Source organism: Mya arenaria, chromosome 2 (genome assembly GCF_026914265.1).
Source record: "Mya arenaria isolate MELC-2E11 chromosome 2, ASM2691426v1".
Classification (NCBI taxonomy): domain Eukaryota; kingdom Metazoa; phylum Mollusca; class Bivalvia; order Myida; family Myidae; genus Mya; species Mya arenaria.
This window is the reverse complement of record NC_069123.1, coordinates 68448199-68466922: the sequence shown is the minus strand read 5'-3', so window position 1 is coordinate 68466922 and position 18724 is coordinate 68448199. Positions and strand designations below refer to the sequence as shown.

At 42.4% G+C, this 18724-nt stretch overlaps 1 protein-coding gene across 2 annotated transcripts in view; it reads left to right on the top strand.

Annotated features, from left to right (window-relative positions):
* The first annotated feature begins 1041 nt into the window (after window positions 1-1041).
* Window positions 1042-18724, top strand: part of LOC128246744 (glutathione hydrolase 1 proenzyme-like) — a 34604-nt gene continuing 16921 nt past the window's right edge. Inside the window, exons 1-5 of one of the 2 annotated variants that reach the window (XM_052965158.1) lie at window positions 1042-1091; window positions 1417-1746; window positions 1917-2040; window positions 2786-2911; window positions 5433-5533. In XM_052965158.1, coding sequence (XP_052821118.1) covers window positions 1434-1746; window positions 1917-2040; window positions 2786-2911; window positions 5433-5533 — 664 coding nt within the window. In that variant the 5' untranslated portion in view covers window positions 1042-1091; window positions 1417-1433. Of the gene's footprint in view, window positions 1092-1113; window positions 1249-1416; window positions 1747-1916; window positions 2041-2785; window positions 2912-5432; window positions 5534-18724 lie in introns of those variants that run through there. The other variant, XM_052965148.1, reaches the window with a different exon arrangement.

Sequence of the window (18724 nt, the reverse complement as noted above, 5' to 3'; positions counted from 1 at the left end):
CTTCTGGTAGTTAATAGTTATGCCTTTTTCTAAGAAGAATGGGCCGGTTGTTCAGAAATTTCGTTAAATTACGTTCTTATTTTTGACAAACCTCTGAACTAAGGCAGAGGTCAGATGGTCAGTAGATTATGTGACAATGACGTAAATATATCGTGGAATTAAACGTTGTCAAGATTTCTGATAAATAGTTGTATTGACTCGTGGCCGGAGCCTAGAACACGTACTGACGGATGAAACAACCCGTGTGCGAAATCACTTGGGCACGAACTAGTCGTTCCATTACATGCGACAAAACAATTGGCAACTAGCGAGTAATTATCACGATTCTTAAAAAAAAAACTTAAAATAGGATCCGATGAAATGCTTTCAGTCCAAATTAAGTAAAAAATAAATTATTCAAAGACCTGAAAGAGAGGATCGCAAATGCCGCCAACACTTAGTTACCATCTAAAACAATCACGCAAAATGGTAAACCGGTAGCATCTGCGTCACAAATACTGTAACCCAAAACAAGAATGTGACAAGCAATTCCAAGATCAGGCAGATAACTGTGACTGAGCTTCCGATTTTAGCCAGTTCTTGTGAATTTGGTGAACTTCAAGATTCACTAATAAGAGACAGGATCGTCTGCGGTGTCAAAGCTGACAATGTTTGAGCACACTTGTAAACAGAAAGTGAGTTGACCCTGGATACAGCTCTCGATCTTGGTGGAGTATCGGCAACGTCTGACCATCAGATGAAAACGATGATTGTCAAGTCAAAGATGGGTGTCGCAAAACAAATAGATGACAATTCGAACATGAACCGCCATAAATGCGAACTTAACACGTGCCGAGGAAGTGTCGAGCATATGTAAAGACTTGTCATACATGTGATCAGTAAAACACTTCGCAAAGAAATACACCACTGTTTTCATAATTCATAATCGTTACAGTAAATACTGTTTAAACGAAACAGAAACGTTTGAATGTACGTAAATCTTGAGCTACAGGCCACGGAAAATACAAAATTTAGTAAATAGACGCCCTAACCTCAAATATTTCAGTTATTAAACTACACCTTATTCATCATACTCAACCGATTTCTACATTGTAAGTTATACAATTGTAAAGATAAAATTTTGAAACGGATTAAAACTAACGCATGTTTATTTGTTTCAATCAACAACTGGTGTTCTCAGAATTGCTTTTTTTTTAAAAAGGAAAACATTGTAAAACACCGACTCGTGTCAACAAGTGATTTTATTAAGTGAGTTTAACAAATAACAAAAATATTGCTTATGCAGTAAATAAGTGACATATTTATTTACCAATTAATACGAGTTAACGATTTTAGATTTGAATTATATGCCAACCAGGATGAAATTGTGTGGATAAGCAAAGTCGACGTATATTGTAGTATTTGATTCATTTTCAGGAAATGCAGCAACTGCGATGATGAATAAAATATCACTATGTTTATTCATATTTATGAACTTAACCGTTCTCAGCCGAGAGTCACACGTGAGTTTCAAGCGTAGAGTCATACCGATTAACATCGTATCTTCCGATTGCAACATTCCTGTGGATGACGTCACGATCACTTGTCAAACAGGTGCACGCGTGCGGATGCGCAGTATGGGGACTGGAAACTACCAGATCTTGACCAGGAAATTTCCTTTAAGGCTGCAGCTTTCAAAATCTGGTTTTATAACCAAAACGGTTATTGTAAAGGTCAAGAATCTGACGGTTCATCTTTGCCTCGTTGGTATGTTTTTTTCTTTACTTCCTTGATGACTGTATTTCATTTCAATGAAAGGTAATCACTTAGAGGTAGGAATGTAATTATAATATAATATATAAATATAATTTCATCCTAAAAAACAAATCTATAAAGGAACGTATTCTCACTGTTGGGTAAACATGTCTATAATCTAGAGCATTTGGGAGTGACATCACCGACGGCGTCTCCGCTTTACAACCCGCCGTCCAATTCCTCAGAAGGGAAGTACCGGTTTGCGGCCGTTGCCGCAGACAACGACGAGTGTTCGAAGATTGGAAAGTACCAATTTACCTCTCATTTTCATAAATTAAGATCATACGAGTTTTTCACGTTTTGATTTTTCGGGTTTACATTTGGAAACAAGTAATGCCTTATTTTCATTTGGTCGGTTCTCTGATTATTGCAAAGAATATGGAGAATCTTAACACTCCATGTTTCTTAATTGCTTCTGCATATTCATTCGCCACAAAGTATCATACATGTGGTTTAACGTTTTTTATCCATTCATTTTTCATTATCTATTACTGCCTAAACTAAGTGTATTTAGTACGTAATTTGATATGCTTATATGTAATAATACAAATGGTTCTAGGTTTTTGTGACCATTATTCGACTTATTTTCGTATTATGCGGTTTCGGGTGGGGGTGGGGGTGTTTTATGCATATTTTCGAAATGAAGTCGGATAAATCGATAAAGACTTCAACTTCTGTATTTTATCTATTGAAAACTGAATTCATATAAAAAGACAGATTTAAATGAAACGCGTTTTCATTACAAAACTCGGAAGTGGCATATTAGGTTTAGCACACATCTAACAAATAGTTCTAATGGAACTGCATTCATTGATTTAATTCTTGTTAAAACATTATATAATATATATCCTTTTAGATATAAATTATGACGATAAACTGAAATAAGTTCATTTGAGGTCAATTTAGGCGAAAATAGGCGCGAACGTAGCTATTAGTATAATAATGTAACATGAACGATATATCTGTAGAAGGCAATGCCGTTGTATTTTAGTCACGTGATGGAGGTACAGGGTGGAACAGCAATGGATGCGGCGGTAGCAGCCGTCTTGTGTTCCAGTGTCCAGAACATGATGAGCTGTGGAATAGGCGGTGGCCACTTTCTAACCTATTACAACAGGTTGGTAATGGTTGAACATATACCGTCTCAAGGTATGGTATGTACGATTGTTTTAAACGTCAACCGGATATCAATGAGCGTGGGTCTCAGTGAGAGCATTAGGGCCGAATTCAGAACATCCACTCTCACCTACGCTCTAACCAAATTCACGTAAGGGTCACTCAAGTGACCACTTGAGTGGAATAAGGGGTGTGACACTTAAGTGATCTGTTCGTATTCACACTCCACGCTAACAATGTCAATATATATATATATACATTTTCATATGCATTTTATATCATATTTGTTCATGTACGTATGTGTCTTGGCCATATCGATATTTATGCAATGTGTAAATGGCAAAGGCAAGATGCCGATTTGCCAATAAAAACTTGTAACTTGTTGCAAACACTCCATTTTATCAAGTGATAAATACAAGTTTCAAAGTTTATTGGCAATCGATATAATTTGCCTTTGGTCATTTACAAAACAAGCATTTTATGGCAAAGACAAACACATATATGTACATACGATTAATTGATTACTAACTTATTTCATATTTTAAATATTTTATATTGATTTATTACTATACACTGTCAACAAAGCGGCGCACTTTGAAATGGCGCTGTATCTAACATAACAATGTTATATAAAGTACGTCATTTTTGCGGGAAAAGAGCGTGTGATTCAGGCGAGACTTTTACTGACGTCACTTTGACGTGTCGATCATGTATATACGAAGTTTTGACGTCATACCATAAACAACAACGGTGCGCTGACCTTTTAAAATACCCACACTAGGATTATCTTCAAGTAAATGACGTCAATGGATAACGTTGAGAAGCAGACTGTCATTAAGCATTGCGTTAGAGTCGGAATGACGCCCACCGACACGCTCAAGTTCATGAACCAGGGAAACACCGGACAATCATGTAAGCGAAGTTTAGTTTACAAGTGGCACGGGAGATTTTCAAATGGGAGAGAGGACATCAACGATGACAAACGAGCAGGAAGACCGGTAACCAGTGACTCATTGAAGCTAGCTGTTGCATCCGAGCTTTCTACCGACAGACGAACAAGCATCGACGAACTTGCAGATATGTTTGATTTATCGCACGGCACAATGCATAAAATAATTACAAACGATCTGGGAATGAGGAAAGTCTCAGCACGATGGGTGCCGCGACTTTTGTCGGAAAATGAAAAAAAAAACGTGCGCGTGGAAACGTCACAGTGCTTTCTGGCACGTCACGCCAGAGAAGGCGACCAATTCTTAAATAAAATCGTCACGTGCGATGAAACATGGCTACACTTCTATGACCCTGAAACAAAAGCTGAGTCAATGGTATGGAAACGACCCTCTTCACCGCCACCAAAGAAAGCAAAGGCCTAGCCGAGCACTCACAAATGTCCCACTCACGCAAAACACTTGAGTCTCACTCACACCTGTGAATACGGATAGACCTTTCACTCGAAAATATCTCGACCGTTATGCGATTACAAAGGATTAATTCATTGAGTGTGAGTGAGAGTGGTTGTTCTGAATTCGGCCCTAATGCTATTAGACCGCTTACTTCACGCCGCTAGCCCCTATATGCCGATAGGCCGCTAACTTCACGTACATGGTAGCTTTGACGTTTTACGCAACATGTTCATTTCGGAGCTTGTGTATTATTATTATTAATAAATTATTATTATTATTATTATTATTATTATTATTATTATCCTCCAATTTTCCGTACATTTATGGAGTTCTCTTTCATTCCGAGGTGTTATTTCCCCATATGAAGTAGATTCATTCGCTAATTCTATGCCTGTGCTATTTTTTATGAAGTGTTTTCAACTTTCATCCTTTATTTTCAAATGCTAAGACCGCTTTTTGCAGACTGCAAACGCAAGATTATAAACGAAAGCATATTTAAATCACTGATACAATGGAAAACGGTTACATATTAAAAAAACAACAACAACAACATAAACATGCATTTTGCATCAGCTATTTACAATACAGAATGTTTATTTTTTATCAACCAATTGTTTTAAAATGTTAATTTCACTTTTAGAGTAATAACTATTGTCGTTTGTTTGTCGCCTTTTCTAACAATAAGGTATTCAAATCTCAAATAAACATAAATTTACATTGTATAATGTAAACATACAATGTAAACACCCCCTAGATAGATAATCCGATATGATCATGAATACATACATGTATTTCTACTGTATTGGTCACTTGATGAAGTGGAGTGTTAGCGAGGCGTGTGAATACGAACAGATCACTTAAGTGTCACTACCCTTGTTCCACTCAAGTGACCACTTGAGTGACCCTTACGTGAATGTGGTTGGAGTGTGAGTGAGAGTGGCTGTTCTGAATTATGCCCCTTAGTCGTGTAAGAGTGTGTGCAATGTGCACGTGCATCAGAATGTAACCCTGTTCGAACTACCCTGGTTCTTTAACGTTCGCACGTGTAACACACTGATACACGGTGGGCCCCGTGCTCTATTTACCACAAGCATGAGCATGGATTGTTAACTTCTACAGAGCTTCCGGGAAGGTGGTGACGGTGAACGCCCGGGAGCAGGCGCCATCGGGAGCCGACCGTGACATGTTCACCGCCGAAAAGAACACATCTTCCGTCACAGGTATAACTTCTACATGATATACTAGTCTTTGGGGGTAAACAGTGTACATAAAAATCGAGTTCGTCGTCATAAGCCATCATCAAGAAAATGAGGCGCTTTAGTAAAAGCATAATTACATCATAATTATCTAAGTAATCGTAACTATCTGCTATGGTGGCTTATAACTGCCGAAAGATAACATGATAGCGTTCGCGAATTGTTTGGTGTTAACCAACACGAATCTTATCTAGTTAACTAGATAACCAGTTACTGCTAAAAGCCAACAATGCATTCATAGATCAGTGGTAACACAATCTAGTTAACCAGTTACTATGTTATTATTAAGTGGAATTCGCAAACCATAACTAGTTAACCTGTTAATGTTTTACAGCTTTTAAAGCTAACAGGTGGTAGTTCTGGGCACATTCAAGCCAGTTTTTAGTCTTATGATATATATCTTACGGAAAAGGTTTCGAGAATATTAATGCGATAGCTAGATAATTATTATTAACTTAAAGTGGTAAACACGAAACAATTCGTGATATAGTTAACGGGTTATCTTACGGCAGTAATATGCCACCATAATTTGCCGAGGAAACACTTAACACATACTAACATTAGTCAGCTTAGGGCATTGACATAAAAGAGCTAAACTTGCGAATACCATACGTTTTAATGATGGAGTTCCATATTGTAAGGAGTAGTGAGGCGCAATTGTATTGACCAGAAAACATCGCAATGGTATTGACCTTAAAACATGGAGTGGTCAGGCGCAATTGTATTGATCTGCAAACATCGAGAAGTAAGCCGCAATCGTTTTGACCTGAAAACATCGATAAGTGAGGCTCAGTCGTATTGACCAGAAAACATCGAGTAGTGCAGCGCAATCGTATTGACCTGAAAACAACGAGTAGTGCAGCGCAATCGTATTGACCAGAAAACAACGAGTAGTGCAGCGCAATCGTATTAACCTGAAAACAACGAGTAGTGAGGCGCAATCGTATTGACCTGAAAACAACGAGAAGTGAGGCGCAATCGTATTGACCTGAAAACAACGAGTAGTGAGGCGCAATCGTATTGACCTGAAAACATCGAGAAGTGAGGCGCAATCGTATTGACCAGAAAACAGCGAGTAGGGAGTCGCAATCGTATTGACCTGAAAACATCGAGAAGTGAGGCGCAATCGTATTGACCAGAAAACAGCGAGTAGGGAGTCGCAATCGTATTAACCTGAAAACAACGAGTAGGAAGGCACAATCGTATTGACCTGAAAACAACGAGTAGGAAGGCGCAATCGTATTGACCAGAAAACATCGAGTAGTGAGGCGCAATCGTATTGACCCGAAAACATTGAGCAGTGAGGCGCAATCGTATTGACCTGAAAACAACGAGTAGTGCGGCGCAATCGTTTTGAATTGAAAACACCGAAAAGGGAGGCGCAATCGAATTGCCCTGCAAACAACGAGTAGGGAGGCGCAATCGTATTAACCTGAAAACAACGAGTAGGAAGGCGCAATCGTATTGACCTGAAAACAACGAGTAGGAAGGCGCAATCGTATTGACCTGAAAACAACGAGTAAGAAGGCGCAATCGTATTGACCTGAAAACAACGAGTAGGAAGGCGCAATCGTATTGACCAGAAAACATCGAGTAGTGAGGCGCAATCGTATTGACCCGAAAACATCGAGCAGTGAGGCGCAATCGTATTGACCCAAAAACATCGAGCAGTGAGGCGCAATCGTATTGACCCTAACAAATCGAGTAGTGATGCGCAATCGTATTGACCTGACCAGAAAACATCGAGTAATGATGCGCAGTCGTATTGACCAGAAAACATCGAGTAATGATGCGCAATCGTATTGACCAGAAAACATCGAGTTGTGAGGCGCAATCGTATTGACCTGTAACAACGATAAGGGTGGCGCAATCGAATTGCCATGAAAACAAAGAGTAGGGAGGCGCAATCGTATTGACCTGAAAACAACGAAAATGGAGGCGCAATCGTATTGACCAGAAAACATCGAGAAGTGAGGCGAAATCGTATTGACCCGAAAACATCGAGCAGTGAGGCGCAATCGTATTGACCCAAAAACATCGAGCAGTGAGGCGCAATTGTATTGACCCTAACAAATCAAGTAGTGATGCGCAATCGTATTGACCAGAAAACATCGAGTACTGATGCGCAATTTTATTGACCAGAAAACATTGAGTAATGATGCGCAATCGTATTGACCAGAAAACATCGAGTTGTGAGGCGCAATCGTATTGACCTGAAAACAACGATAAGGGAGGCGCAATCGTATTGACCTGAGGACAACGAGTAGTGAGGCGCAATCGTATTGACCTGAAAACATAGAGTAGTGATGCGCAATCGTATTGACCTGAAAACAACGAGTATGGAGGCGCAATCGTTTTGACCTAAAACATCGAGTAGGGAGGCGCAATGGTATTGACCAGAACACATTGAGCGGTGAGGCGCAATCGTATTGATCTGAAAACATCGAGTAGTGAGGCGCAATCGTATTGACCAGGAAACATCGAGTAGTTATGCGCAATCGTATTGACTAGAAAACATTAAGTGGTGAGGCGCAATCGTATTGACCAGAAAGCATTGAGTGGTGAGGCGCAATCGTATAGACCTGAAAACATCGAGTAGAGGAGCGCCATGACGAGAAAACATCGAGTAGTGTGGCGCAATCGTATTGACGAGAAAATACCGAGTAGAGAGGCGAAATCGTATTGACGAGAAAACATCGAGTGGTGAGGCGCAATCGTATTGACCAGAAAACATCGAGTTGTGAGGCGCAATCGTATTGACCTGTAACAACGATAAGGGAGGCGCAATCGAATTGCCATGAAAACAAAGAGTAGGGAGGCGCAATCGTATTGACCTGAAAACAACGAAAAGGGAGGCGCAATCGTATTGACCAGAAAACATCGAGTAGTGAGGCGAAATCGTATTGACCCGAAACATCGAGTAGTGAGGCGCAATCGTATTGACCAGAAAACATCGAGTTGTGAGGCGCAATCGTATTGACCTGTAACAACGATAAGGGAGGCGCAATCGAATTGCCATGAAAACAAAGAGTAGGGAGGCGCAATCGTATTGACCTGAAAACAACGAAAAGGGAGGCGCAATCGTATTGACCAGAAAACATCGAGTAGTGAGGCGAAATCGTATTGACCCGAAAACATCGAGCAGTGAGGCGCAATCGTATTGACCCAAAAACATCGAGCAATGAGGCGCAATTGTATTGACCCTAACAAATCAAGTAGTGATGCGCAATCGTATTGACCAGAAAACATCGAGTACTGATGCGCAATTTTATTGACCAGAAAACATTGAGTAATGATGCGCAATCGTATTGACCAGAAAACATCGAGTTGTGAGGCGCAATCGTATTGACCTGAAAACAACGATAAGGGAGACGCAATCGTATTGACCTGAGGACAACGAGTAGTGAGGCGCAATCGTATTGACCTGAAAACATAGAGTAGTGATGCGCAATCGTATTGACCTGAAAACAACGAGTATAGAGGCGCAATCGTTTTGATCTAAAACATCGAGTAGGGAGGCGCAATGGTATTGACCAGAACACATTGAGCGGTGAGGCGCGATCGTATTGACCTCAAAACATCGAGTAGTGAGGCGCAATCGTATTGACCAGGAAACATCGAGTAGTTATGCGCAATCGTATTGACTAGAAAACTTTAAGTGGTGAGGCGCAATCGTATTGACCAGAAAACATTGAGTGGTGAGGCGCAATCGTATAGACCTGAAAACATCGAGTAGAGGAGCGTCATGACGAGAAAACATCGAGTAGTGTGGCGCAATCGTATTGACGAGAAAACACCGAGTAGAGAGGCGAAATCGTATTGACGAGAAAACATCGAGAAGTGAGGCGCAATCGTATTGACGAGAAAGCATCGAGTAGTGAGGCGCAATCGTATTGACGAGATAACATCGAGTAGTGAGGCGCAATCGTATTGACCTGAAAACACCGAGTAGAGTCGCAATCGTATTGACGTAAAAACATCGAGTGGTGAGGCGCAATCGTATTGACGAGATAACATCGAGTAGTGAGGCGCAATCGTATTGACGAGATAACATCGAGAAGTGAGGCGCAATCGTATTGACGAGATAACATCGAGTAGTGAGGCGCAGTCGTATTGACGAGAACACATCGAGTAGGGAGGCGCAATCGTTTTGACTTGAAAACATCAAGTAGGGAGGAGCAATTGTATTGACCTGTAAGCATCGAGTAGTGAGGCGCAATCGTATTGACCTGTAAGCATCGAGTAGTAAGGCACAATCGTATTGAATTGTAAGCATCGAGGATTGAGGCACATTCGTATTGACCTGTAAGCATCGAGTGGTGAGGCGCAATCGTATTGACCTGTAAGCATCGAGTAGGGAGGCGCAATGGTATTGACCTGAAACCATCGAGTTGTGAGGCGCTATCGTATTGACAAGAAAACATCGAGTGGCGAGGCGCAATTGTATTGACTTGTAAGCATCGAGTTGTGAGGCATAATCGTTTTGACCAGAAAACATCGAGTGGTGAGGCACAAGCGTATTGAACAGAAAACATCGAGTAGTGAGGCATAATCGTAGTGAACCATAAACATCGAGTGGTGAGGCGCAATCGTATTGACCTGTAAGAATCAAGTAGGGAGGCGCAATCGTATTGACCAGAAAACATCGAGAGGTGAGGCGCAATCGTATTGACCAGAAAACTTCGAATGGTGAGGCGCAGTCGTATTGACCAGAAAACATCGAGTAGTGAGGCGCAATCGTATTGACCAGAAAACATCGAGTGGGGAGGCACAATCGTATTGACCAGAAAACATCGAGTGGTGAGGCGCAATCGTATTGACCAGAAAACATCGAGATGTGAGGCGCAATCGTATTGACCTGAAAACATCGAGTAGTGAGGCGCAATCGTATTGACGAGAAAACATCGAGTAGTGTGGCGCAATCGTATTGACCTGAAAACAACTAGTAGTGAGGCGCAATCGTATTGACCTGAAAACATCGAGAAGTGAGGCGCAATCGTATTGACGAGGGAACATCGAGTATTGAGGCGCAATCGTATTGACGAGAAAACATCGAGTAGTGAGGCGCAATCGTATTGACGAGATAACATCGAGTAGTGAGGCGCAATATTATTGACCAGAAAACATGGAGAGATGAGGCGCAATCGTATTGACTAGAAAACATCGAGAAGTGAGGCGCAATCGTATTGACGAGAAAACATCGAGTAGTGAGGTGCAATCGTATTGACGAGATAACATCGAATAGTGAGGCGCAATCGTATTGACCAGAAAACATCGAGTGGGGAGGCACAATCGTATTGACCAGAAAACATCGAGTGGTGAGGCGCAATCGTATTGACGAGAAAACATCGAGTAGTGAGGTGCAATCGTATTGACGAGATAACATCGAGAAGTGAGGCGCAATCGTATTGACCAGAAAACATCGAGAGGTAAGGCGCAATCGTATTGAACAGAAAACATCGAGTGGTGACGTGCAGTCGTAATGACCTGAAAACATCGAGTTGTGAGGCGCAATCGTATTGACCTGAAAACATCGAGTAGTGAGGCGCAATCGTATTGACCAGAAAACATCGAGTGGTGAGGCGCAATCGTATTGACCAGAAAACATCGAGTGGTGAGGCGCAATCGTATTGACCTGAAAACATCGAGTTGTGAGGCGCAATCGTATTGACCAGAAAACATCGAGTTGTGAGGCGCAATCGTATTGACCAGAAAACATCGAGTAGAGAGGCGCAATCGTATAGACGAGAAAACATCGAGTAGTGAGGCGCAATCGTATTGACCTGAAAACATTGAGTTGTGAGGCGCAATCGTATTGACCAGAAAACATCGAGTAGTGAGGCAATCGTATTGACCTGTAAGCATCGAGTTGTGAGGCATAATCGTATTGACCAGAAAACATCGAGTAGCGAGGCACAATCGTATTGACCAGAAAACATCGAATAGTGAGGCACAATCGTATTGACTAGAAAACATTGAGTAGCGAGGCATAATCGTATTGTCCTGAAACATCGAGTAGTGAGGCGCAATCGTATTGACTTGAAACATCGAGTAGCGAGGCGCAATCGTATTGACCTGAAACATCGAGCGGTGAGGCGCAATCGTATTGACCTGAGGACATCGAGTAGCGAGGCGCAATCGTATTGACCTGAAACATCGAGTAGTGAGGCACAATCGTATTGACCTGAAACATCGAGTGGTGAGGCGCAATCGTATTGAAATGAAAGATCGAGTAGTGAAACGCAATCGTATTGACATGAAAGATCGAGTAGTGAGGCGCAATCGTATTGACCAGAAAACATCGAGTGGTGAGGCGCAATCGGATTGACCAGAAAACATCGAGATGTGAGGCGCAATCGTATTGACCTGAAAACATCGAGTGGTGAGGCGCAATCGTATTCACCAGAAAACATCGAGTGGTGAGGCGCAATCGTATTGACCAGAAAACATCGAGTAGAGAGACGCAAACGTATTGACGAGAAAACATCGAGTAGTGAGGCGCAATCGTATTGACGAGAAAACATCGAGTAGTGAGGCGCAATTGTATTGACCTGAAAACATCGAGTTGTGAGGCGCAATCGTATTGACCAGAAAACATCGAGTAGCGAGGCAATCGTATTGACCTTTAAGCATTGAGTTGTGAGGCATAATTGTATTGACCAGAAAACATCGAGTAGCGAGGCACAATCGTATTGACCAGAAAACATCGTATTGAAATGAAAGATCGAGTACTGAAACGCAATCGTATTGACATGAAAGATGGAGTAGTGAGGCGCAATCGTATTGACCAGAAAACATCGAGTGGTGAGGCGCAATCGTATTGACCAGAAAACATCGAGATGTGAGGCGCAATCGTATTGACCTGAAAACATCGAGTGTTGAGGCGCAATCGTATTGACCAGAATACATCGAGTTGTGAGGCGCAATCGTATTGACCAGAAAACATCGAGTAGAGAGGCGCAAACGTATTGACGAGAAAACATCGAGTAGTGAGGCGCAATCGTATTGACGAAAAAACATCGAGTAGTGAGGCGCAATCGTATTGACCTGAAAACATCGAGTTGTGAGGCGCAATCGTATTGACCAGAAAACATCGAGTAGCGAGGCAATCGTATTGACCTTTAAGCATCGAGTTGTGAGGCATAATCGTATTGACCAGAAAACATCGAGTAGCGAGGCACAATCGTATTGACCAGAAAACATCGTATTGAAATGAAAGATCGAATAGTGAAACGCAATCGTATTGACATGAAAGATCGAGTAGTGAGGCGCAATCGTATTGACCAGAAAACATCGAGTGGTGAGGCGCAATCGTATTGACCAGAAAACATCGAGATTTGAGGCGCAATCGTATTGACCTGAAAACATCGAGTGGTGAGGCGCAATCGTATTGACCAGAAAACATCGAGTTATGAGGCGCAATCGTATTGACCAGAAAACATCGAGTAGAGAGGCGCAAACGTATTGACGAGAAAACATCGAGTAGCGAGGCACAATCGTATTGACCTGAAACATCGAGTAGTGAGGCGCAATCGTATTGAAATGAAAGATCGAGTAGTGAAACGCAATCGTATTGACATGAAAGATCAAGTAGTGTTGCGCAATCGTATTGACCTGAAACATCAAGTATTGAGACGCAATCGTATTCACATGAAACATAAAGTAGTGAGGCGCAATCGTATTGACCTGAAACGTCGAGTAGTGAGACGCAATCGTATTGACCTGTAAACATCGAGTAGTGAGGCACAGTCGTATTGACTAGAAAACATCGAGTAGTGAGGCACAATCGTATTGACCAGAAAACATCGAGTAGTGAGGCACAATCGTATTGATTATAAAACATCGAGTAGTTAGGCGCAATCGTATTGACCTGAAAACATCGAGTATTGAGACGCACTCGTATTGACCAGAAAACATCGAGTAGTGAGGCGCAATCGTATTGATCTGAAACATCGAGTAGTGAGGCATAATCGTGTTGACCAGAAAACATCGAGTAGTGAGGAATAATCGTATTGACCAGAAAGCATCGAGTGGTGAGGCACAATCGTATTGACCAGAAAACATCGAGTAGTGAGGCACAATCGTATTGACCTTTAAACATCGAGTAGCGAGGCACAATCGTATTGACCTGAAAACATCGAGTAGTGAGGCACAATCGTATTGACAGATAACATCGAGTAGTGAGGCATAATCGTATTGACATGAAAACATCAAGTAGTGATGCGCAATCGTATTGACCAGAATACATCGAGAAGTGAGGCACAATCGTATTGACCTGAAAACATCGAGTAGTGAGCCACAATCGTATTGACCTGAAAACATCGAGTAGTGAGCCACAATCGTATTGACCTGAAAACATCGAGTAGTGAGGCGCAATCGTATTGACCAGAAAACATCGAGTAGCAAGGCACAATCGTATTGACCTGAAAACATCGAGTAGTGAGCCACAATCGTATTGACCAGAAAACATCGAGTAGTGAGGCACAATCGTATTGACCTTTAAACATCGAGTAGCGAGGCACAATCGTATTGACCTGAAAACAGCGAGTAGTGAGCCACAATCGTATTGACCAGAAACCATCGAGTAGCGAGGCACAATCGTATTGACATGAAAACATCAAGTAAAGAGGCGTAATCGTATTGACCTATAAAGATCGAGTAGCCAGGCATAATCGTATTGACCAGAAAACATCGAGTAGCGAGGCACAATCGTATTGTCTGGAAAACATCGAGTGGTGAGTCACAATCGTATTGACCTGTAAACATATGGTAGCGAGGCACAGTGGTATTGACTAGAAAACATCGAATATCGAGGCACAGTCGTATTGACCTGGAAACATCGAGTAGCGAGGTACAATCGTTTTGACCTGTAAACATCGAGTGGTGAGGCACAGTTGTATTGACCTGTAAGCATCGAGTTGTGAGGCATAATCGTTTTGACCTGAAAACATCGAGTGGTGAGGCACAAGCGGATTGACCAGAAAACATCGAGTAGTGAGGTATAATTGTATTGACCTATAAACATCGAGTGGTGAGGCGCAATCGTATTGACCTGTAAGCATCAAATAGTGAGGCGCAATCGTATTGACCTGAACACATCGAGTTGTGAGGCGCAATCGTATTGACAAGAAAACATCGAGTGGTGAGGCGCAATCGTATTGACTATAAAACATCGAGTAGTGAGGCGCAATCGTATTGACCTGAAACATGGAGTAGTGAGACGCAATCGTATTGCCCCGAACACATCGAGTGGCGAGGCACAATCGTATTGACCTGAAAACAGCGAGTAGTGAGGCACAATCGTATTGACTAGAAAACATCGAGTAGCTAGGCATAATCGTATTGACATGAAAACATCAAGTAGTGAGGCGCAATCGTATTGACCAGAATACATCGAGAAGTGAGGCACAATCGTATTGACTTGAAAACATCGAGTAGTGAGGCATAATCGTATTGACCAGAAAACATCGGGTAGTCAGGGACAATCGTATTGACCAGAAAACATCGAGTAGTGAGGCACAATCGTATTGACCTGAAAACATCGAGTTGTGAGGCACAATCGTATTGACCAGAAAACATCGAGTAGTGAGGCATAATCCTATTGACCAGAAAACGTCGAGTAGTGATGCAAAATCGTATTGACCAGAAAACATCGAGTGGTAAGGCACAATCGTATTGACCAGAAAACATCGAGTAGTGAGGCGCAATCGTATTGATTAGAACCCATCGAGTAGTGAGCCACAATCGTATTGACCTGAAAACATCGAGCAGTGAGGCGCAATTGTATTGACCCTAACAAATCAAGTAGTGATGCGCAATCGTATTGACCAGAAAACATCGAGTGGTAAGGCACAATCGTATTGACCAGAAAACATCGAGTAGTGAGGCATAATCGTATTAACCAGAAAACGTCGAGTAGTGATGCACAATCGTATTGACCAGAAAACATCGAGTGGTAAGGCACACTCGTACTGACCAGAAAACATCGAGTAGTGAGGCGCAATCGTATTGATTAGAAACCATCGAGTAGTGAGGCACAATCGTATTGACCTGAAAACATCGAGTAGCGAGGCACAATCGTATTGACATGAAAACATCAAGTAAAGAGGCGTAATCGTATTGACCTATAAACATCGAGTAGCGAAGCACAATCGTATTGACCTGGAAACATCGAGTAGCGAGGCACTATCGTATTGACCAGAAAACATCGAGTAGCGAGGCACAGTCGTATTGACCTGTAAACATCGAGTAGCAAGGCACAGTCGTATTGACTAGAAAACATCGAGTAGCGAGGCACAGTCGTATTGACCTGTAAACATCGAGTAGCAAGGCACAGTCGTATTGACTAGAAAACATCGAATATCGAGGCACAGTCGTATTGAACTGTAAACATCGAGTAGCAAGGCACAGTCGTATTGACTAGAAAACATCGAGTAGCGAGGCACAGTCGTATTGACCTGTAAACATCGAGTAGCAAGGCACAGTCGTATTGACTAGAAAACATCGAATATCGATGCACAGTCGTATTGACCTGTAAACATCGAGTAGCGAGGGACAATCGTTTTGACCAGAAAACATCGAGTAGCGAGGCACAGTCGTATTGACCTGTAAACATCGAGTAGCGAGGGACAATCGTGTTGACTAGAAAACATCGAGTAGCGAGGCACAATCGTATTGACTAGAAAACATCGAATATCGATGCACAGTCGTATTGACCTGTAAACATCGAGTAGCGAGGAACAATCGTATTGACTAGAAAGCATGAGTGGTGAGGCATAATCGTATTGTCTGGAAAACATCGAGTGGTGAGTCACAATCGTATTGACCAGAAAACATCGAGTAGTGAGGCACAATCGTATTGACTACAAATTATCGAGAGGTGAGGCACAATCGTATTGACTAGAAAACATCGAGTAGTGAGGCACAATCGTATTGACCAGAAAACATCGAGTGGTGAGGCACAATCGTATTGACTTGAAAACATCGAGTAGCGAAACATCGAGTTGTGAGGCGCAATCGTATTGACCTGAAAACATCGAGTGGTGAGGCACAATCGTATTGACCAGAAAACATCGAGTGGTGAGGCACAATCGTATTGACAGAAAATATCGAGTGGTGAGGCGCAATCGTATTGACTAGAAAACATCGAGTAGTGAGGCGCAATCGTATTGACTAGAAAACATCGAGTAGTGATGCGCAATCGTATTGACCTGAAAACAACGAGTATGGAGGCGCAATCGTTTTGATCTAAAACATCGAGTAGGGAGGCGCAATGGTATTGACCAGAACACATTGAGCGGTGAGGCGCAATCGTATTGACCTCAAAACATCGAGTAGTGAGGCGCAATCGTATTGACCAGGAAACATCGAGTAGTTATGCGCAATCGTATTGACTAGAAAACTTTAAGTGGTGAGGCGCAATCGTATTGACCAGAAAACATTGAGTGGTGAGGCGCAATCGTATAGACCTGAAAACATCGAGTAGAGGAGCGTCATGACGAGAAAACATCGAGTAGTGTGGCGCAATCGTATTGACGAGAAAACACCGAGTAGAGAGGCGAAATCGTATTGACGAGAAAACATCGAGAAGTGAGGCGCAATCGTATTGACGAGAAAGCATCGAGTAGTGAGGCGCAATCGTATTGACGAGATAACATCGAGTAGTGAGGCGCAATCGTATTGACCTGAAAACACCGAGTAGAGTCGCAATCGTATTGACGTAAAAACATCGAGTGGTGAGGCGCAATCGTATTGACGAGATAACATCGAGTAGTGAGGCGCAATCGTATTGACGAGATAACATCGAGAAGTGAGGCGCAATCGTATTGACGAGATAACATCGAGTAGTGAGGCGCAGTCGTATTGACGAGAACACATCGAGTAGGGAGGCGCAATCGTTTTGACTTGAAAACATCAAGTAGGGAGGAGCAATTGTATTGACCTGTAAGCATCGAGTAGTGAGGCGCAATCGTATTGACCTGTAAGCATCGAGTAGTAAGGCACAATCGTATTGAATTGTAAGCATCGAGGATTGAGGCACATTCGTATTGACCTGTAAGCATCGAGTGGTGAGGCGCAATCGTATTGACCTGTAAGCATCGAGTAGGGAGGCGCAATGGTATTGACCTGAAACCATCGAGTTGTGAGGCGCTATCGTATTGACAAGAAAACATCGAGTGGCGAGGCGCAATTGTATTGACTTGTAAGCATCGAGTTGTGAGGCATAATCGTTTTGACCAGAAAACATCGAGTGGTGAGGCACAAGCGTATTGAACAGAAAACATCGAGTAGTGAGGCATAATCGTAGTGAACCATAAAGATCGAGTGGTGAGGCGCAATCGTATTGACCTGTAAGAATCAAGTAGGGAGGCGCAATCGTATTGACCAGAAAACATCGAGAGGTGAGGCGCAATCGTATTGACCAGAAAACTTCGAATGGTGAGGCGCAGTCGTATTGACCAGAAAACATCGAGTAGTGAGGCGCAATCGTATTGACCAGAAAACATCGAGTGGGGAGGCACAATCGTATTGACCAGAAAACATCGAGTGGTGAGGCGCAATCGTATTGACCAGAAAACATCGAGATGTGAGGCGCAATCGTATTGACCTGAAAACATCGAGTAGTGAGGCGCAATCGTATTGACGAGAAAACATCGAGTAGTGTGGCGCAATCGTATTGACCTGAAAACAACTAGTAGTGAGGCGCAATCGTATTGACCTGAAAACATCGAGAAGTGAGGCGCAATCGTATTGACGAGGGAACATCGAGTATTGAGGCGCAATCGTATTGACGAGAAAACATCGAGTAGTGAGGCGCAATCGTATTGACGAGATAACATCGAGTAGTGAGGCGCAATATTATTGACCAGAAAACATGGAGAGATGAGGCGCAATCGTATTGACTAGAAAACATCGAGAAGTGAGGCGCAATCGTATTGACGAGAAAACATCGAGTAGTGAGGTGCAATCGTATTGACGAGATAACATCGAATAGTGAGGCGCAATCGTATTGACCAGAAAACATCGAGTGGGGAGGCACAATCGTATTGACCAGAAAACATCGAGTGGTGAGGCGCAATCGTATTGACGAGAAAACATCGAGTAGTGAGGTGCAATCGTATTGACGAGATAACATCGAGAAGTGAGGCGCAATCG